Genomic DNA, 22,500 nt, shown 5'->3' on the forward strand with positions numbered 1-22,500 from the left:
TACTAAATTAACATGTTTATCGGGCACTTTGTTGGACAAATTTGGTACCCATGCACTCGGGAGGACTCCTAGATTACGATTCAATCGAGTCCCGGTGTCTGTGTTTGACTGTTTATTCCCGCCAAGCCTATGAGGCCTACGTTAGCAACCGAATGCTAATGACACTCGTTTTTCATACTTCCCGGTGGTCAACATGCAAGATACACATATCAATAGATTTATCTCGATGAGTAGATGCTGTTTGACACCAGCAGCTTGAGCTAACTCCACGGGAAATCGCGGAAAATCGCCCCGTTTTTATAACGTTTAGCTACTAAATTAACATGTTTATTGGGCACTTAGGTAGACAAATTTGGTATGGTTACACTCGGGAAAACTCGTAGTTTGTAATGCAAACAAGTTTTGTTGTCCTAGAGGTTCTGGAACCTTTAGAAATGGTTCAAAGTAAGGCAAAAGAAACACAGGAAGGCCTTAAAAATGTTCAAGTGGACCTAGGGCTTCCAGATTTTTCACACTGCTTCTAGAGGTGTCCACAGCCCACACATTCGAGTTTTGAGTCGATCGGACCTTTCAAAGCAGTGTTACATAGAGCGTGTAAGAATCTGAATGGGAATAAATTGGGATTTGGACGTGTCCAAACGGGGTAGCAAGGTCCGATGGGTCCGAAATTTTGGCGACATTGTCGACATAGGCTCCAGATAAACATACTCAAATTTGGAAGCGTTCGAGCATTCCGAAGTACTTTTTATTGGGGCAACGATTCGAGCAAAATCCATGCAGACTTGCACCTTGGCCTTATGCCTTTCTCAGTGAAGGAGGAGAAATACTGAAAGGCCTTAAAAATCTTCATGTGGACCTAGAGCTTTCAGATTTTTCAGACTACTTCTAGAGGTGTTGACTGCCCACATAGTTGAGTTTTAAGTCAAACGACCCAAGTGGTGTCCAAAAAGTTATTATGGGATTTGAATGGGAATATATTGGAATTGGAACGTGTCCAAACAGGCTCTAGAAAGGTCAGACGAGTCTGACATTTCGGCTACATTGTCATCAGAGGCTCTAGATAAACATACTCAAATTTGAGAGTAAAATTGTGTTTAGGAATGTGTAATATATAAATGGACAACACTTGTGTTTGTTGCTAGCTTTTGCAGGTGTGTGTGTGTGTGTGTGTGAGAGAGAAAGAGAGAGAGAGAGAGAGAGAGAGAGAGAGAGAGAGAGAGAGAGAGAGAGAGAGAGAGAGAGAGAGAAATTTAAGTAAAATGGGTGGATATGTCTCACCTGGACTGCTAGAGTTATTAATGTTTTGTTAAATCGAGTGTTAGTCATGAATGAGTGATTAACTACATAAACAATGAATACATTAAACAAATACATACATAAAAATGGAGTAAATACATTTTTAGATTATTCTGTGCTTAACAATACTGACTTATAAAGTCTTTATAAGTGACATCTGTGTTAAAAATGTGTTTGTATATTTCACTGTATTGTGAGAAATGGGACATTATAAGTCATATTCTGCTAAAGCATAACGTTTCATAAACATATTTCAAAGTCAGACACATCTTGATTAAAGTGAAAGTGATCTTAGCTGTGTATCAATAAAAACCAAATAAGTGAAATAAGACATTGTATTTTAACTGTGTTAAAAAGGTTAAACGTTAAAATGTGCATCTTTATAAAAGAGATGTATCAGATAAATAGCTAAAATAGACTTGAATCTGTTTTGTGAGTGTTAGAAAGATCAGTAGAATGTGAATGTTGGAGCCATGTGTTGTTTTAGAAATGTTTCAGTATATGTGAACTTAAAGCTGACACGGTGATGTTCTGTAGATCTTACAGCACAAATATGTAGGAATAATTGAAATAAATGTTAGTGTATTCAAATATTCTTCTTATTATCACCATTATTATTCTAAATTGTTATATTTACTTTTTTCTTACATTTGTTCTTTCAGCTACATGACAGTTAAGCACCCTGGACTCGACCTAGTCCTGCTTGGTAGCTGTGTTTTACTTCGCACTAAACAGCCTATTTTTCTAGTAGAAAAGGAAGCTCACATCCGCTTATAAATGCATGTGGAAAACACCAAGGCTTTGTTTGCACTTTTCAGCCTGTGTCTACAAGAAGATCGGGTTTCCTCAGCATATTTTTACGTGTAATAAGATGTGAAATGTTCGCTGCGTCGCTTTACGCATCAGGAGCGGTGTGCTGTTTTAGCAGAACACAAGGAAACAGAGCATCGTTAGGTTCCCTTTGCGGGCTTTTACATGAACTAGAGAGCTTATGTTCGGCCGACGTGCACTTTATTACCTCGCATTTTATATCAGGACTTGTATTTTAATCATTATTTGCCATGAGAAAACACAAGTGCGCATGTGTCACGGAAGCACACAGACGCTGCGCTGGCCGAGTTGAGTCTACACTGTTCTCATGTGTGCTATAAAGCCCCGCCCCCTCTCGTAAGAGGGAGGAGTCTCTGTACAACAGAGCACAGCGCTTCACTCGCTCTTTCTTAGCGCCGTTTTAGCTCCAACAACGATGGTAGAAGAAGCTCCAGCACCGGCCAGCTCGGCCCCCGCCAAGGCTCCTAAAAAGAAGACCGCGGCCAAACCCAAGAAAGCGGGTCCCAGCGTCGGCGAGCTGATCGTCAAAGCTGTTTCCGCTTCCAAGGAGAGGAGCGGCGTGTCCCTGGCCGCCCTGAAGAAAGCTCTGTCTGCTGGTGGATACGACGTGGAGAAGAACAACTCCCGCGTCAAACTCGCCGTCAAAAGCCTGGTGACCAAGGGCACCCTGGTGCAGACCAAGGGCACCGGCGCCTCAGGATCTTTCAAGCTCAACAAGAAGCAGACCGAGGCGAAGAAACCCGCGGCCAAAAAAGCCGCCGCTCCTAAAGTGAAAAAGGCCGCAAAGAAACCAGCAGCTGCAAAGAAGCCCAAGAAGGTAACAGCCAAGAAGCCCGCAGCTAAGAAGTCTCCCAAGAAGGTCAAGAAACCCGCTGCTGCAGCTAAGAAAGCCACCAAGAGCCCCAAGAAGGCTAAAAAGCCGGCGACCCCCAAGAAGGCAGCCAAGAGTCCTAAAAAAGCCAAGGCAGCCAAACCCAAGACCGCTAAGCCCAAAGCGGCCAAGGCCAAAAAAGCTGCACCCAAGAAGAAGTGAACTTGTTCCTGTTTTATTACTTTTATTTTCTTAAAACGGCTCTTTTAAGAGCCACCTATATCTTCCCATAAAGAGTCGTTTCCTAAACACATACATATAAGCATGCATGCGAACATAAAACTATTCATACATACAGCCATCCATACATACATATTTTGTGGAGAAAGTGATAAGCAAGGAGTTAAAAACACTAAGTATGACTGGTCTTGTTTTATGTGTAATAATGATTTTGTCACACATCCTCATAAATGTGTATATGTATGTGCACTCACGTATATGAGCTCCTTACATAATGTAATTGTTAGTGTAAATGTTATTGTGACATAATATAATGTAATTGTTGTTTAAGAGAAGCTTTTCTGTATCATACATTACACGGGCGGGAGAACGGAGGAGAAGAGAGGGGAGGAGGGGGGGGGGGGGGCAGTATGTGAGGGGGCGTGTATGTGTTTCCCTGAGACATGACGGCGCGTTTAGGATTGGCTCAGCTGTGCCTTCGCTCTAAGCCAATAGGAGAGAGCCAGTTTTCCTATATAATACCGCTTCGAGCTCTCTTCTAGGTTACTTTAGTTTAATCCGACGAAGACATCTGATCATCAAAATGAGTGGTCGAGGGAAGACCGGTGGTAAAGCCAGAGCTAAGGCCAAGACTCGTTCATCCCGTGCCGGTCTTCAGTTCCCCGTGGGCCGTGTTCACAGACTGCTACGTAAGGGTAATTACGCCGAGCGTGTGGGAGCTGGTGCTCCTGTCTACTTGGCTGCCGTGCTGGAGTATCTGACCGCTGAGATCCTCGAGTTGGCTGGTAACGCCGCCAGAGATAACAAGAAGTCTCGTATCATCCCTCGTCATCTGCAGTTGGCCGTGCGTAACGACGAGGAGTTGAACAGACTGCTTGGAGGTGTAACCATCGCTCAGGGCGGTGTGCTGCCTAACATCCAGGCTGTTCTGTTGCCCAAGAAGACCGAGAAACCATCCAAGGCCAAGTAAAGTCGCTCTCGTGTTATAACCAAAAGGCTCTTTTAAGAGCCACCCATTTCCACAGAAAAAGTGCAATTTCTTCAGCTAATGTGTAAACAAAACAAATGTAATATCGTTTCATAGACTCACACGGCATAAAACACGTGATTTATCACGTTAAAATTAACAAATCAATATGTACGATTTATTTTTTCCCTATCTATCTTATCTTTACATATATCCCTATATATGTATACATTAGCCAAGTTATAGATCACTTGCAGTAACAAAACCAACAATATAGACGATTAAAAGTGGTGCAACAAACGTGTTTGTGTAATACACATGAAACAAAAATAATAATAATGCTAATAATAACTAACAACAAGCAAAATGAACGAAATATTCAATAATATATTTTTTAAAAAGGTATATGCTTTAAATGCGATTGTAAGCTGTGTTCTAAAAGCACAAAGAAAGAAAGGAAAGTATTATAAATCCCGCCAACAGCATAGAGGAAATATTATGTTTTTTGAAACGAGGCAGCGGCAGAACGCCGACCAGTAAGCGACATTTAACGTAAGCACGATCGTCCAATGAGAAAAGAGCGTAATCAAGACGCCCAATGAGCGCGGAGCGGCTCTGGTACTTAAATAGAGCGTGTTGGGCGAGCTAACATATTGTGTTCTACAGTTCGTGAAGTGCGGAGTTCCAGACGCGATGGCAAGAACCAAGCAGACAGCTCGTAAATCCACCGGTGGTAAAGCGCCGAGGAAGCAGCTCGCCACTAAGGCTGCCCGCAAGAGCGCCCCGGCTACCGGCGGTGTGAAGAAACCTCACCGTTACAGGCCAGGTACCGTGGCTCTGCGTGAAATCCGCCGTTATCAGAAGTCCACTGAGCTGCTCATCCGCAAGCTGCCCTTCCAGCGCCTGGTTAGAGAGATCGCTCAGGACTTTAAGACCGATCTGCGCTTCCAGAGTTCTGCCGTCATGGCTCTGCAGGAGGCCAGTGAGGCTTACCTGGTCGGTCTGTTCGAGGACACCAACCTGTGCGCCATCCATGCCAAGAGGGTGACCATCATGCCTAAGGACATCCAGCTGGCCCGCCGTATTCGCGGAGAGCGTGCTTAAACGAACCCACTCCATCCAGTTATCCACAAAGGCTCTTTTAAGAGCCACTTACAAGCTTCCACTGAAATGGGCACTTTTCATAACTTTTTTTATTTATTTATTATTCCATTGTGTGTGCGTGTTCCGAGTTTTAATTTAGTTATATTCATCAGTTATAAATTTTAGGAAAAACTGTTTAATATGTTTTGGTGTGTGTAGAGATGTACTTTACATGTTCTTACAACAATTATAAACAAGGTTACATAAGTACAGCTGATTAAAGATTGGCAGGTGGTGTCTTATAACACATGATTAATAATGTTTATAGTGGTGTATGTTTATGGGGTTCTATAAAGCATAAAGTTAGTAAGAGTAATATAGTCGTTATGAGTAGTAACAACAAAAACATGCCAGTAAAGAAGATTTTTAAAAGATAAAAAAGACGGTAAAAAAGATAATTATTCAGAATAATATAACAATAATTAAATACTATTCTAGGTACTCAACAAGACATACTGTAAAATATTAAGTGTAAATAATCACAATTACTCATAATAATGATTTTATTTCTATTATAGTTGTTGTAATAATAGTATTATTGGTGATGGTAGTAGTAGTAGTAACTGTAATTATAATGTTATGGAGAACCAATAGACGGTTAGTGGAGCGTTTCTTCCATCTCGTGGCCAAAATGTGAAAACACGAACTAAATCTGTGTGTTTATGTGTGTATGTGTGTGTTTTCTTTTATGTATGTATATTTTTATTTATTTTTATGTAATATAAAAAAAATTGTCACGAGAATTTAGTGGCGTTGGTGTTGCACGGTGTACACAGTCTGTATTTTGTACTGTGTGTGTGTGTGTGTGTGTGTAACCCTAACCTTTGTCCTCTGAGTCCCGCAGCACCGACTCCCATTTCTGACGGGTTTTTGTCTCCGTTTGCAGGTTCTCCGGCTGGTACTCACACTCAGGCTGGCACTCATTGTTCTCGCTACCTGATCTGAAGGCATGAGGACCCAGGTGTGGTTCATCATCTCCAGGTGCGACTTGTGTTCCTAGGCAGCACAGATTATATCTGTTGAGCTCAATTTAAGCCCAACCTCCTTCAAACCCAAATTACGATAACCCCAAGTTATTTCTGACCTGAACTATGATAACCCCAAAAGGTTGTTAACCCTAAATAGGTACCTTAATTTACTTTCACGAAAACAGGTGAGCATAAAAAGTGTAGGTTTTCATATTAACAATACACAAAATCTTATTTCTATAACTTTTGGAACTTAATGACTTTATTTGCTGTTTTTCAGTCCTTTGAAGCAGTCAAGACCAGCTTTGTGATGTCCCAAAAGTACATAAAGCGCTATAAAAAGATTTTGTTGCTTTTGTATTTGAGCTAGCAAAGCTTCACACCTGAATGTTGTGCATTGTTCACGTTCTTGTATTTCACAGTTATTTCACTTATTAAGATGCACTTTTTTTAAAATAATTCTTTTTAAAACTCAGAAATGTCTTTAACACAGCTAACACTGAAACATAAAATATCTTCTTTCACTTATTTGGCTTTTATTAATACACAGCTTTGAACACTTTCACTTTAATCAAGATGTGTCTGACTTTGAAATATGTTTATGAAACGTTATGCTTTAGCAGAATATGACTTATAACGTCCCATTTCTCCCAATACAGTGAAATATACAAACACATTTTTAACACAGATGTCACTTATAAAGACTTTATAAGTCAGTATTGTTCAGCACAGACAAATCCAAACACTGCTTTACACATTTTTTATGTATTTATGTGTTTAATGTATTCATTGTTTATGTAGTTATTTAGTTATTTACTCATTCATGACCCTAACACTCACTTTAACAACACATCTATGGCTCTAGAAGTCCAGGTGACACATATCCAGGGCCAGCTGTAGCCTAGTGGTTAAGGTACTAGGCTAGTGGTTAAGGTACTAGGCCAGTAACCAGAGGGTCACTGGTTCAAGCCCCACCACTGCTAGGTTATCACTGTTGGGCCCTTGAGCAAGGCTCTTAACCCTCAACTGCTCAGACTGTACACTGTAATGTAAGTCGCTTTGGATAAAGGCGTCTGCTAAATGCTGAAAATGTAAATATCCACCTACTTTACTTTTTTTTTTTTTTTAACTCTCTCTCTCTCACACACACACTCTTTCACACACACACACACACATCTACAAAAGCTAGAAAAAAACACTGGCGTTGTCCATTTATATATTACACATTCCAACACAATTTTACCCTCATGTTTTATTTACCCTACACCTCCTCCTACACCACTGCAGGTGTTTTAGATCTTTGTTTTTATCATAACGTGTCTCTAATGCTACTTTCACAAGCACTGAAAGGTTTCTAAAGCTATTTGTTTGTTTCAAATTCAATATTCACTACAGCTGTACTGATTTGAACTAATATGATTTTTTGATCATACACTGCTGTATTCTCCCACACTGTCTTTCCGTATTGTACGCGCTTTACATGAGATCTACTCCGAGCAGCTGCGGTCACAGTGGGCGGTCGCTGCTTAACTCCGCCCCATTGTCTTCAACTAGGTCCGGTAGATGGAAATAACAGGCTCGCTGTGAACGCTCGTCCTGCATTGACTCGCTTCATCTCGACGAGAGCAGTAACGATGTCCGGAAGAGGAAAAGGCGGCAAAGGTCTTGGAAAAGGAGGCGCTAAGCGTCACCGCAAAGTTCTCCGTGATAACATCCAGGGTATTACTAAACCCGCCATCCGCCGTTTGGCTCGCCGTGGCGGTGTGAAGCGTATTTCCGGCTTGATCTACGAGGAGACCCGCGGTGTGCTCAAGGTTTTCCTTGAGAACGTCATCCGTGATGCCGTCACCTACACCGAGCACGCCAAGAGAAAGACCGTCACCGCAATGGACGTGGTGTACGCTCTGAAACGCCAGGGACGCACCCTGTACGGATTCGGGGGTTAAACGTTCAGACCTCCACGCTAACACAACGGCTCTTTTAAGAGCCACCCATATTATCTACAAAAGAGAAAATTCTTTCTGGTTTATTAGTAATATCGTTATTATTAGTAGTAATACGTTCACTGATGCGTACACATCTGTGAACACATTCACTTTATGTAGCCCTAAAAGCTTGGAATTATCATTAGTAATTTTAGTATTACGTTTACTATCCGATCTTGTTTAGCTTTCATACGGCGTGTTTGCATACTACCAATGTACATCCATACTGTAGATTACACTACAATCATTAACACGATCTCTGTGTAAAATACAGTAAAACATTGTGCCCAAATGCCTCGCTTAAAAAACAAACAAAAAATATGTATCTATCCTATCTATATATTTATATATAAAATTTAATAAAATATTGCTATTTATTTTTTTTATATTCGGTTTTAAAACATGTATCGACCTCAGATTAAGCGGGAACAGACAACAAAGAACAGATTCTAGTGAATGGGGCAGAAGGGGGCGTGGAACGGTATGTTGTCTGTCCAATAGAAACCCAGGACCTTGGACCAATCAGAGTTACGTGTTCCAACTTGGCTTTCTCAGCATGCAGGGTTAATAAAGCGGGCGTGTAGAGCATCTACGTTCACTTGCAGTTTGTTCTAGAGGAAACAGCAGCATCATGCCTGAACCAGCGAAGGCCGCGCCCAAGAAGGGCTCCAAGAAAAGACCGCCGGCAAAGGAGGCAAGAAGCGCAGAAAGTCCAGGAAGGAGAGCTACGCTATCTACGTGTACAAGGTCCTGAAACAGGTCCACCCTGATACCGGGATCTCCTCCAAGGCTATGGGCATCATGAACTCCTTCGTCAACGACATTTTCGAGCGTATCGCTGGTGAGTCCTCTCGTCTGGCTCACTACAACAAGCGCTCCACCATTACCTCCAGGGAGATCCAGACCGCTGTGCGCCTGCTGCTTCCCGGTGAGCTGGCCAAGCACGCCGTGTCCGAGGGTACCAAGGCCGTCACCAAGTACACCAGCTCCAAGTAAAGCGCCTTAGTCGCTCTGGCAAACCAACGGTTCTTTTAAGAGCCACCCATCTTATCAAGTTAAGAGAATTTTCCTCTTTTTAAATATTATATCTGAATATGTTATACACACTTTATCTAGCTAGTTTCCCATGTTTGTAATACTTGACTCTTTTCTTTCTTTTATTTATTAATTAATATATTACTGTTTTTGGGCCCTGACTGCCACGGAGCGAGCGTTACCCAGAGACACTTGCGGCCAAAAGTTTGGACACACCAGCCATAAGTTTGGACACACCTTCTCTTCAATGTTTTTTCTTGATTATTTTTATTTTCTACATTGTAGATTAATACTGAAGACATCCAAACTATAAAGAATTATGTAGTGAACCAAAAAAGTGTTAAACAAACCAGAATATGTTTTATATTTTACCAACTCTACCTCTGCACAACCCAACTGATGGTCTCAAACACATTAAAAAAGCAACAAATTCCAAAAATTCACTCTAGACAAGGCACAAACATTCATTGAAAACCGTTCCAGGTCGATACCTAATAAAGCTGGTTGAGAAAATTTCAAAGAGTGTGCAAATCTGTCATTAAAGCAAAAGATGGCTACTTTAAAGAATCTAAAATATAAAACATATTCTGGTTTGTTTAACACTTTTTTGTTTACTACATAATTCCATATGTGTTCCTTCATAGTTTGGATATCTTTAGTATTAATCTACAATGTAGAAAATTTAAAAAAAATTAAGAAAAACCACAGGAATGAGAAGGTGTGTCCAAACTTTTGGCCTGTACTGTGTATATGTATATATATATTAATTATAAATAACCATACAACAATAAAAAAAAAAAAAACTTTATCTCTATATCTGTTTTTTCTCTCTCTATTTTATTCAAAGAGCTTAATTAGTATGATGTTGTAGTACTTACAGTATTGCTAAAGCATTGAAATGACAGAATATGAATGTATATACAGGGAAAAAAGGAAATTTAAATTAAAACAATAAAAAGTAATAAAATAAAAGACATGTATATATGGAACACTTTCTCTTTGTGGGTTAATTCAGACTGTTCCTCTGTTCGGGTGTATCAGTCTGTGTCTCTCAGACTGTTGCAGGCAGATACATACTGAGCTGCTACAGTGCTTCTCTCCTTCTCCTCTCCTAACATGATGCTCAGTTTCTGACTGCTGTTATTTATGTAATATGTAGATTCAGATTCAAGTAGCTCTATAGGCATGACAGTAGAAAATAATATTGCCAAAGCAGTACAAACTATAAACAGTAAAACTGAACAGAGAACACACAAATAATAGACAATAAAAAAATAATTTGTCTAATTTACATAAAGATATACAGAGGATATGAAAATGTTCTTAATAAACATATATAGGTGTGTGTGTACACAAATTTGTTACCCACTGTCTCTCAGGTGGTGTAGCGCTGACACATACTGTACGGCAAGCGTTTTCTGTAATTTTTGTAAGTGTTTGGTAATTTGGGATTTGTTGTTTAAATCTGTCTGTGACATTTTCTTGTGTTGGTTTGAATTTTTGGCAGTGAAGAAGGAAGTGCATCTCTGTCTCCACTGTAAGATGTGGCTCCAGTTTATATTTACTTTTTATTTCACGATGGTATTCTAGTCTACTGTGAGATTGGATTTGGTTCTCCCAGTGTTCTAGATACCTGTTCTTACTGTTAGCTATGAGCTGTTGGACAGTGCTGTGATCTATGTGATCTATACAGTACAATGGGCTGTATCACACTAACAAATAATTTACTTCATTGAGGTGAGAATGTCAATGTTGTAAAATCTCCTACTGATTGCGTACAGGCCTCTGCCGGCTTTTTCCTTTAGTGCATTCACTGCCATGCTGAAACTCCCTGATGCAGTAATGAGTACAGCCGTGGCCTAGTGGTTAGGGTACTGGACTAGTAATCAGAAGGTTGCTGGTTCAAGCCCCACCACTGACAGGTTGCTGCTGTTGGGCCCTTGAGCAAGGTCCTTAACCCTCAATTGCTCAGATTGTACACAGTAACTGTACTGTACGTTGCTTTGGATAAACGCGTCTGCTAAATGCTGAAAATGTAAATGTAATGATGAGACCAAGGTAAGTGTACTGCATTGTGTGCTCCAGGGCAGTGCTGACCATGGTAAACTGGTGCCATGTGTTCCTGACATCTAGGTTTGTTTTTGGAAGACAAAAATTTTTGTTTTCTTCAGATTTACTGTTAGGGCCCAGTTCTGGCAGTACTGCTCCAACAGGTCTAGGTGCAGCTGCATAGAGTAGAAATTTTACTTCCCCGTCCTGCAGAGTGAGTCCGGGGGCTGCACACTAAATCATTTATGTAGATATTAAACAGTGTTGGACTCAGACTGCAGTTCTGCAATTCTGTGTTGTGTGTTGTGTATGTTTGTCACCGGTTCTTACAGCACTTTTGTTTCTTAGTAGTATCTGTGTGTGTTTGAGTAAAATGTGTGTATATACACATACACACACACACACACACACACACAAATACATAAAAAAATACATACATAAAAGAAAACACATATACAGTACATGTGTAGGGCAGTTGTAGCCTAGCGGTTAAGGTACTGGACCAGTAATTAGAAGGTTGCCGATTCAAGCCCCGCCACTGCCAGGTTGCCACTGTTGGGCCCTTGAGCAAGGCCCTTAACCCTCGATTGCTTAGATTGTATACTGTCACAGTACTTTAAGTCGCTTTGGATAAAAGCGTCTGCTAAATGCTGAAAATGTAAATGTATGAACGTAACAGCTACATGACATTTTGTTCGTGTGTTTTCACATTTTGACCACCAGATGGGAGCCACGCTCCACTAATTGTCTATTGGTTTTCCATAACATTATAAGTAACTAGTTATATTATAAGTTACTACTACAACTACCTTCACCAATAATAATTTTATTACGAAAACAACTATAATAGAAATTTTTTTTTAATTATTATGAGTAATTATGATTATTTACAGTTAATATTTTACAATATGTCTGTCCTAAAATGTCTGTAAGTACTCTGTGTTCAGTACTTAGAATAGTATTTAATTATTGATATTAATATATTATTCTGATCTCTCTCTCTCTCTCACTCTCACTCTCACTCTCACTCTCACTCTCACTCTCACTCTCTCTCACTCTCACTCTCACTCTCACTCTCACACTCTCACTCTCTCACTCTCCTAAACACATTTTTACCCACATGTTTTATTCACCCTACACCTCCTCCTACACCACTGCAGGTGTTTTAGATGTTTTTTTGTTTTTTTTTATCCTAACGTGTCTCTAATGCTACTTTCACAAGCACTGAAAGGTTTCTAAAGCTATTTGATTGTTTTATTTCAATTTCACTACAACTGTACTGATTTGACTTAATATGATTTTTTTATCATACACTGCTCTGTTCTCCCACTCTGTCTCATATCCTAGTATGGGGTTTTTTTTGGGTTACATTGTCATGTCTCTAATGGCTATCTGTCCCACCTAAGTGTACAGTATTAAAAAATGCGACAAATATGGTGATTATGAAACCCCTGGCAAAAATTATGGAATCACCACTCTTGGAAGATGTTCTGTCAATTGTTTAATTTTGTAGAAAAAAAATAAATCACAGACATGCCACAAAACTATCATTTTTCAAAATGTCAACCTTCTGGCATTAAGAAACAATAAAAAAAAAGAAACAAATATAATAGTTGTTGTCAGTCACAATTGCTTTTTTTTTAGATCAAGTAGAGGAAAAAAATATGGAATCACTCAAATCTGAGGAAAAAATTATGGAATCATTAGAAAACACTGCACCATTATTACTTTGTTGCACCACCTCTGGCTTTTATAATGGTTTAAACTCTCTGAGGCATGGAGTTAACTAATGACAAACAGTATTCTTCATCAATCTGCCTTCAACTGTCTCTTATTGCTGTTGCCAGATCAGCTTTGCAGGTTGGAACCTTGTCATTGACCATTTTCTTCAATTTCCACCAGAGATTTTCAAATAGATTGAGATCCGGACTATTTGCAGGCCATGCCATTGACATTATATGTTTTCTTGAAGGAAAGTTTTCACGTCCTTTGCCCTATGGCAAGATGCATTATCATCTTGAAAAATTAAGTCATCATCACCAAACATCCTTTCAACTGATGGAATAAGAAAAGCGTCCAAAATTTCAATGTGGACTTTGGCATTTATTGAAGACCATCTCCCCTGTGCCTTTACCCGACATGCAGGCCCATATCATCAACAACTGTGGAAATTAACATGTTTTCTTTAGGCAGTTATCTTCATAAATTTCATTGGACAGACACCAAACAAAAGTTCCAGCATCATCACCTTGCCCAATGCAGATTCGTGATTCATCACTGAAGATCACTTTTATCCAGTCACCCACAGTCCACGATTGCTTTTCTTTAGCCTACTTTAATCTTGTTCTTTTCTTTTTAGGTGTTAATGATGGCTTTTGTTTGGCTTTTCTGTATGTAAATCCCATTTCTTTTAGGTGATTTCTTACAGTTCAGTCACAGACATTGACTCCACTTTCCGGCCACTTGTTTCTCATTTGTTTTGTTGTGCATTTTCTGTTTTCAAGACATATTGCTTTAAGTTTTCTATCTTGATGCTTTGATGTCTTACTTGGTCTACCAGTATGCTTCCCTTTTACAACCTTCCCATTTTGTTTGTACTTGGTCCAGATTTTAAACACAGCTTACTGGGAACAACCAACATCTTTTGCGACATTCCACAATGATTTATCTTCTTGAAGGAGTTTTATAATCCTCTCACTTGTTTCAACTGACATATCTTGTGTTGGAACCATGATTCATGACAATCTGCTTTGTGCAACAGCTCTCCGAGGTGTAAGCACTCTTTTTAAACTGAAGAATAATTAGCAAATCTAATCTGCTGCAGATGTTTTGTTTTTAAACTGCAAATTACAGAGTGATTCCATAATTTTTTCCTCAGATTTGAATAATTCCATATTTTTTTCCTCTACTTGATCTAAAAAAAGCAATTGTGACTGACCACAACTATTATATTTGTTTCTTTTTTTTTATTGTTTCTTGATGCCAGAAGGTTGACATTTTGAAAAATGATAGTTTTGTGGCATGTCTGTGATTTATTTTTTTTCTACAAAATTAAACAATTGACAGAACATCTTCCAAGAGTGGTGATTCCATAATTTTTGCCAGGGGTTGTAGTACATTGTAATAGGGTTTAGGGTTGCATATAAGTCCTGTTGAATTTCTTTTTTTAACATGTTTAAAACTGCAAAATGTTTAAAATTAACTTTATTTACAGAAGAAAAAAAAACATCAAATCGATTGTGGAACAATTTAGCGGTAGAGAAAAAAGAGTGGCGACACTCCCATAGGGAACTGTTGTAACTTTTTTTTACTACTTTTACTGGAGTAATATTTTACCTTGGATATCTCTACTATAACTCAACTACATGGTTTCTGTAGCTTCTCCACCTTTTACATTAGACAAAATGAACTTATGCATATTTATAATGAATTCATTAATGTATTACATGTAGAAATCAAGGTTATAACAGTTTTGGATTTTTCATTATAGTTTAGTTTTATTTCGTTTTGACTTTATTTTCTCTAATTTAGGTTTTAAAGTGGGTTTGCTAGTTTTTTTATTAGTTTTTATTATGTTTAATGCTTTAGTTTATGCTAATGTTTTAGTTTAGCTTTTATTAGTTCTAGTATTGGTTTGAGTTTTTTTTATACTTTGGGTCATTTTTCAGGTGCAGGATTTAAAAAGGTCAGAGTAAATATTGTGTAATAAAAACTCAACAAAAGATACCATTTAATTTTTTTACATTTTTTTTTAAGACTGTTGAACAATAAACTGTCCACAAAACTGGTAACAGTCCACATAATAGCAGCCGTAAGTGCAAAATGTGTATAATACTGCTACTGAAATGAAGTTGTTGACAGTTACCATATTTCAGCCAGTTTTTTAAAATGAGTCTGTTCACATGAACTGGTAAAAGTGAGGATCTTTACCTGTTCATAACCCTGCCACTGAAAACAGGCGCTCATAATATGAACCATTTCTAGATGCAACACCAGTGGTGTAACTAGGAGCTCATGGGCTTCAGTGCAAAAAAAAAATGTTGGGCCCCCTCAACAAATTGCATCTGCTGATAGCTGATCAGAATGAATTAAAAGTCACTCAGAAGTTACACTTCAAGTTCAAATTCCTGCCTCTGGTATTTTTAATGCACAGTTTTTTTTTTATTTTACTTAACAAAAATATTGTAATATAATAATAAGGACCTGGCGAGTGCAGCCAGTGGTAGTGAGGTGAGAGGTTAATGTTGTGGAGGCCCCCCTGCCATGGGCCCCGGTGCACCTTCTGTATCTGCCGTAGTTTTTCCTGCCCTTGTAATTCACACACGAACTATTTTTCCTTAAAAATGTTTCCTCTCACCTGTCATGTAATGTGAATTACACATCTAGTGTCTGGCCCTTTAAGAATGTTAAGTGTACTATAGTGCGCAGGGAGCGAGTGTGTAGGGAAGCTATCAGAAGTTCTGTTCATCAGAGTTCTGCTTCATGCACTTTTAAGGAACGCAAATTACCACAGAGACGCAAATTTACGTGACACAAACAGCTCAGTAAAAATAGTTTGATTAAAAAATTTTCATTATTAAAAATGTATCGATTATTTTTTTTTTATCTCGATAAAAATTTTTAACGCTTTAATCGCGTTAATTACCGTGATTAACGACAGCCCTAATAATAATATAAACTATTTCATGAGACACACATCAGTCCGGGTCTCTCAGACTGTTGCAGGCAGATACATACTGAGCTGCTACAGTGCTTCTCTCCTTCTCCTCTCCTAACATGATGCTCAGTTTCTGACTGCTGTTATTTATGTAGTATGTAGATTCAGATTCAAGTAGCTCTGTAGGCATGACAGTAGGAAACAATATTGCCAAAGCAGTACAAACTATAAACAGTAAAACTGAACAGAGAACAAAAATAATAGACAATAAAAAATTATTTGTCTAATTTACATAACGATATACAGAGGATATAAAAATGTTCTTAATAAACATATATAGGTGTGTGTGTGGGTATGTACACACAAATTTGTTACCCACTGTCTCTCAGGTGGTGTAGCGTTGACACATACTGTGCGGCGAGCGTTTTCTGTAATTTTTCTAATTCTGTAAGTGTTTGGTGATTTGGGATTTGTTGTTTAAATCTGTCTGTGACATTTTCTCCATTTTCAAATGGATTTCTGGATCAATGTCATTTCCAAACTCATACATCTTTTAATCAGTTTTATCAAATGTTTTAAAACTCAAATGATCATACTCACTCCATAGTTTGTGTGGAAGCTTTATATAGTTCTTCATTTGTATGGGTTCAAATCTTTCAGTTCCTTTTGTCATAATTACTTTGGCTTCCTCCGGTGTTCCGTTTAGCCGTATCATCACTACAGTTCCTAGTCCATGTGACTTGTATTTTATGTTGTTTTCTAAGTATACGTGCTTGTCTTGCAATATCTGCATTCTTTTTGGTAAGATTCTCATTGATGTACACTCCTGTTCCCTTCAGCTTCTTCGCCTGCCTCAGTAGTTCAGTCCTGTGCTTTCTATTCACAAACCTGACCACTATGGCAGGCTTTGTTTTGCTGTTTTTTTATGGCAAGCTGAAATATTGTTAGTTTGTAAGTTTATATTCTTACTTTCAAATAACTTTTTAACTTGCCATTCCAGAGATTGCAGTTCCTCTGATGAGACGTCTTCACCATCTTTGCATTCAGCTACACTGGCGTAGGATCTATGTGAAATTTTCAGTCCGCTTATTATTAAATCTTCCATCTTTGTATACTGTTCCAGTTCATCAATTCTTCGTTCTAATCCATAAATGATTTTGTCTTTTTCTTTAACTCTGGTCTTTAACTCTTTAACTTCATCCATTAAGTCCAGTAGCATGCTCTGCTGTTTCACCACTTTACTCAGTTCCGCAGACATAAAATCCAGAGATTTTTTTATCTCTTCTATTTCCTCAGATATGTTATTGATTTTCTTGGGTAGCATGTTGTTCAGTGTCCTTGTATTATGATAGATAGTACAGTGTAAATAGCATATCGGCCTTAGAACATAATAGATAGCTTAGCTCATAAATAAATGACAAACATGAAAACGCGAAGGCTATTCTATCTATAATTTTAATACGTTCTCGTTAGTTTTGTAAACGCCTAATACAGTTAGTTATCGTTTTTTTTTTTTTTTTTAAAGTGCCGGGTTTGTTTGGCGAGATCAAGGAGTGTAGCATCTCTCTCTCTACAGCTCTGAGTGTATTATAATAACTTTGAGTACTGTGATATTTTGTGTAATCTCCGAAACTCACCACATAGTGAGTCGTGTACAACTCGTGAAAAACAGCAGTGCCCAAAACTAGTAATATATTAATAAATAAATCAAGTATTATAAACATGGGAAGCTAGCTAGATACAGTGTGTATGACATATTCAGACAGAATATAAAAAAAAGAGGAAAATTCTCTTAACTTGATAAGATGGGTGGCTCTTAAAAGAGCCGTTGGTTTGCCAGAGCGACTAAGGCGCTTTACTTGGAGCTGGTGTACTTGGTGACGGCCTTGGTACCCTCGGACACGGCGTGCTTGGCCAGCTCACCGGGAAGCAGCAGGCGCACGGCGGTCTGGATCTCCCTGGAGGTAATGGTGGAGCGCTTGTTGTAGTGAGCCAGACGAGAGGACTCACCAGCGATACGCTCGAAAATGTCGTTGACGAAGGAGTTCATGATGCCCATAGCCTTGGAGGAGATCCCGGTATCAGGGTGGACCTGTTTCAGGACCTTGTACACGTAGATAGCGTAGCTCTCCTTCCTGGACTTTCTGCGCTTCTTACCTCCTTTGCCGGCGGTCTTAGGGACGGTTTTCTTGGAGCCCTTCGCTGGTTCGGGCATGATGCTGCTGTTTCTTCTAGAACAAACTGCAAGTGAATGTAGACGCTCTACACGCCCGCTTTATTAACCCTGCATGCTGAGCAAGCCAAGTTGGAACACGTAACTCTGATTGGTTCAAAGTCCTGGGTTTCTATTGGACAGAGAACATACCGTTCCACGCCCCCTTCTGCCCCGTTCACTAGAATCTGTTATTTGTTGTCTGTTCCCGCTTAATCTGAGGTCGACACATGTTTTAAAACCGAATATAAAAGATTCAATAGCAATATTTTATTAAATGTTATATATATAGATAGATAAAGATCGTGTTAATGATTGTAGTGTAATCTACAGTAGGCTGTACATTGGTAGTATGCAAACACGCCGTATGACGGCTAAACGAGAGATCTGATAGTAAACGTAAAATTACTAATGATAATTCAAAGCTTTTAGGGCTACACAAGTGAACTGAAAAAAAAAATGCATCAGCGAATGTGTTATTTTTACTTATAATGATGCTTTCAAGCTTTTGGGGCTAAACGAGGGATTTGTAAATCTACGCATCAGTGAACGTATTACTACTAATAATAACAATATTAATAATAAACCAGAAAGAATTTTCTCTTTTGCAGAAAATATGGGTGGCTCTTAAAAGAGCCGTTGTGTTAGTGTGGAGGTCTGAACGTTTAACCCCCGAATCCGTACAGGGTGCGTCCCTGGCGTTTCAGAGCGTACACCACGTCCATTGCGGTGACGGTCTTTCTCTTGGCGTGCTCGGTGTAGGTGACGGCATCACGGATGACGTTCTCAAGGAAAACCTTGAGCACACCGCGGGTCTCCTCGTAGATCAAGCCGGAAATACGCTTCACACCGCCACGGCGAGCCAAACGGCGGATGGCGGGTTTAGTAATACCCTGGATGTTATCACGGAGAACTTTGCGGTGACGCTTAGCGCCTCCTTTTCCAAGACCTTTGCCGCCTTTTCCTCTTCCGGACATCGTTACTGCGCTCGTCGAGATGAAGCGAGTCAATGCAGGACGAGCGTTCACAGAAAGCCTGTTATTTCCCTCTACCGGACCTAGTTGAAGACAATGGGGCGGAGTTAAGCAGCGACCGCCCACTGTGACCGCAGCTGCTCGGAGTAGGCCTCATGTAAAGCGTGTAACTTAGAACCTCCACTGTTTTATCCTCACAGTAAATCGGTCCACAATCGATGTGATGTATTCCACATGACATATTTTTCTGTAACTAATGTTTAATGTTAAGAATTTGTGCCAAAAGAAAGAAATACAAACAAAGAAACAACCCTAAACCCTATGCAACCTTAAACCTTATTACAATGTACTATAATCGCCATGTTTGTCGCATGTTTTAATATTGTTCAATTAAGTGGGACAAACAGCCATTAGATGCATGACAATGTAGCCAAAAAATAATAAATAAAACATACTAGTAATACGGAAAGACAGTGTGGGAGAATACAGCAGTGTATATTTAAAAATTTATATTAGTTCATATCAGTACAGTTGTAGTGAATATTGAATTTGAAACAAACAAATAGCTTTAGAAACCTTTCAGTGCTTGTGAAAGTAGCCTCATGCCTTCAGATCAGGTAGCGAGCACAATGAGTTCCAGCCTGAGTGTGAGTGCCACCAAAAACTTTAATTCCTCAGCTGTGCAGTGGGGCTTCGGTCAGGCCTCTGTGCAGGACACTGGAGTTTCTTGAAGCCGAGCTTCTCTTTATGTTTGTGGATTTTGCTTTGTGCACAGAGGTTTAGTCCTGCTGGAACAGGACAGGGTCTTCCCCTTTAATCTAATTCAGTCATGGTCTTTATCTCACTCGCTTATAACACTTGTTAACACTTGTTAGCTAAGGTGGCGGCTGAAACACATGAATTTCCAAATTAGAAAAGGCATCATTGTGAATTCCGTTGTTTTATTACCATTATTACAATAACCAGTCTTATGGTTAACATTCAATATTCTGCTCATTCCTTATGCCTTCATCCAGCGTGTTTACATTCTACCAATATACAGCCATACTGTAGATTACACTACAATCAGTTAATACCATCTCTGTGTAAAATACAGACTGTGTACACCGTGCAACACCAACGCCACTAAATCCTCCTAACAATTTTTTATATTACATAAAACCTTACCACTGGTCTTCCTTTTTTAAATAGTTTTATTTAACAAAATTCAATCACATTACAAATATATACAGATCAATACATCATCAAAATAATTACATCAGTTCAAAATGTTCATTACAAATCCAGTATAGAATAATACACAAAAAATATATATATTCAGAGCTTGTTCTTTTTATTTTCCCTTTTTAGACATTATTTTTTTTAAGTGAAAAAAAAAAAAAAGAATAATAATAATAAATTACAATCTTAATATTGACCAAGGAAATTGAGTTTTTTTTGTGCGCAAGTCTTCATTTTTTAGTCTTCTAAGATGGCATACAATTTGTTTAAAAACAATATCTGGGGGTATGTTGCATTGCTCGAAAATCATTTTACACCTAGTTTTCCAGATTTTTGTATTAACAATACAGACAACTAACCAATAAAGGTCATTTATTCTTTGAGAAATATTTTCGAAGATTCCAAACATAATTGTTTTTTTATTTATTTCGAAATGTAAGTTTAAAGTTTTAATTTTGTTCCAAATATCAACTGATCTACTACAGTTTATTAGTAGATGCTCGATGGTTTCATCTTGTAAACAGCCCTGTATCGGGCATAATTTTGTTGTTACAAAGCAACTCCATTTAACGATAACTCTTACTGGGAGTCTTCCAACCGTTATTAACCATATTGTATCGCGTATGTTTTCAGAGATGTTTGAAAAGTTTCAAGAATTTTATAATTTGAGCTTCATCAATATGTTCTTTTTTATATGCAGTTTCACATTTTTCCTGTATTAAATTACGTATTTCATTATTGGTTTTTATAATTTTGCCATCTTGATTTCGAATACCCGTTATATATTTCTTTTCTTTTCTTTCTTTGAAGTGTTTTATTACAGTATTTACATTTCCCATGTAGCTGGAGTCAAAACCAGCTTGTATTTGAGTACTTAGAAAAATGTCATTATTTATGTTTGCGATTTCCAATTTTACCTCTTTTAATTTATTTTCTTCTTCATAATTTCGATTTGATATAGTTTGCAAACTTACGTAGTCAAGGGTTAACTGCTTATAATATTCGTTTCTGCGAAAGTTAAGTTCTTTACATTTACGCTTAAAAAAGGTTCTTATTTGACTTTTTAAAACACTCCATAGTTCTATATTTGACTTAGTTAAAACATTTAATTGCTTAATTCGATTAATTTCTTCCTTCACTTCTATTATTAAATTTGGGTTTTTTAGGCATGATGTATTTAATTTCCAATATCCTTTATTCTCGTATTTCCCTATATTTATTTTAACGTTCACTGCTAAATGGTCAGAGTCTACTAAATATTCTGTTGTATAGTTAATAATTTGTATATTTTTTGATGTATATATTCTATCAATTCGTGTGTTAACTATCTTATCAAAACGTGTAAAACCCATTCGATTTGGATGTAATTGTTTAAAGACATCATTTAGTTCGGATGATTCACAGATCTTTTTTAATAGATTTCCCTCCCTACTTATTGGAGTATCCTTAAACGGAATTCTATCTTTTAAATCAGTAATTGTATTGAAGTCCCCACATAAGATTACGGGAAACCCAATATTTAATAATTCTGACATTTTGTGAAAAATTCTTATTTTACCGGCGCGATCTGACGGCGTGTATATGTTAATTACTCTGATTTTTTGATTTTGAAAAAAGCAGTCAACTAAAAGAATTCTACCTGGGATTATTTGTCTAACTTTAATAATGTCAACAGGTTGTTTAAAAAATATTCCCACTCCATCAGCTTTATTCTCTCCAATGGACAAGAAACATTTACTCGGTGACCATAATTTTTGTACTTTATTCATGTCGTTTAAGCTAACTAGTCTTAATTCCTGTGCACATATTATGTCACAACGTTTAAGCTTTAACTGATTAATTTTTTGTATTTGATTTTTTTCCGATTGAATCCCTCTTACATTAATTGAAATTACGTTAAGTGACATTCTAACAACCAAAATCCATATATTTATTATAGGGTAAAGGACCTTTTTTTATTTATTTTTTTTATTATTTGTTAATCATGTGTTTTCTTTTGTCCTTTTACCTAAATTACTGTCAGGGGGAGAATTTCTTTTACGTCTTTTATTTTTTATTAATTTAGGTGAAAGAGTAGAGCTTTGTACAACATTTTCTGTTGAGATATCTAT

General features: G+C 38.1%; 6 protein-coding genes and 1 pseudogene across 6 annotated transcripts; 5 read left to right on the forward strand and 2 right to left on the reverse strand.

The window, feature by feature from the left end:
- The first annotated feature begins 2,534 nt into the window (after window positions 1-2,534).
- On the forward strand, window positions 2,535-3,160 carry LOC134328836 (histone H1-like). The gene has a single exon (XM_063010067.1). The coding sequence runs from the start codon at window positions 2,543-2,545 to the stop codon at window positions 3,158-3,160; it is 618 nt and encodes a 205-aa protein (XP_062866137.1). The 5' UTR covers window positions 2,535-2,542.
- Window positions 3,161-3,749: 589 nt separating this feature from the next.
- Window positions 3,750-4,148, forward strand: LOC134328967 (histone H2A-like). Its single transcript, XM_063010205.1, has one exon. The coding sequence runs from the start codon at window positions 3,762-3,764 to the stop codon at window positions 4,146-4,148; it is 387 nt and encodes a 128-aa protein (XP_062866275.1). The 5' UTR covers window positions 3,750-3,761.
- A 690-nt stretch (window positions 4,149-4,838) lies between these two features.
- Window positions 4,839-5,249, forward strand: LOC134328936 (histone H3). Its single transcript, XM_063010178.1, has one exon. It carries the CDS (start codon window positions 4,839-4,841, stop codon window positions 5,247-5,249), a length of 411 nt encoding a protein of 136 aa, XP_062866248.1.
- Window positions 5,250-7,887: 2,638 nt separating this feature from the next.
- LOC134329091 (histone H4) lies at window positions 7,888-8,202 on the forward strand. Its single transcript, XM_063010338.1, has one exon. The coding sequence runs from the start codon at window positions 7,891-7,893 to the stop codon at window positions 8,200-8,202; it is 312 nt and encodes a 103-aa protein (XP_062866408.1). The 5' UTR covers window positions 7,888-7,890.
- Window positions 8,203-8,872: 670 nt separating this feature from the next.
- The window catches only part of LOC134328396 (uncharacterized), a 33,645-nt pseudogene continuing 20,017 nt past the window's right edge, over window positions 8,873-22,500 (forward strand).
- On the reverse strand, window positions 17,838-18,198 carry LOC134329051 (histone H2B-like). The gene has a single exon (XM_063010297.1). The coding sequence runs from the start codon at window positions 18,195-18,197 to the stop codon at window positions 17,838-17,840; it is 360 nt and encodes a 119-aa protein (XP_062866367.1). The 5' UTR covers window position 18,198.
- LOC134329088 (histone H4) lies at window positions 18,839-19,183 on the reverse strand. Its single transcript, XM_063010335.1, has one exon. The coding sequence runs from the start codon at window positions 19,169-19,171 to the stop codon at window positions 18,860-18,862; it is 312 nt and encodes a 103-aa protein (XP_062866405.1). The 5' UTR covers window positions 19,172-19,183; the 3' UTR covers window positions 18,839-18,859.

The sequence above is a fragment of the Trichomycterus rosablanca genome, chromosome 15 (genome assembly GCF_030014385.1).
Source record: "Trichomycterus rosablanca isolate fTriRos1 chromosome 15, fTriRos1.hap1, whole genome shotgun sequence".
Taxonomy (NCBI): Eukaryota; Metazoa; Chordata; class Actinopteri; order Siluriformes; family Trichomycteridae; genus Trichomycterus; species Trichomycterus rosablanca.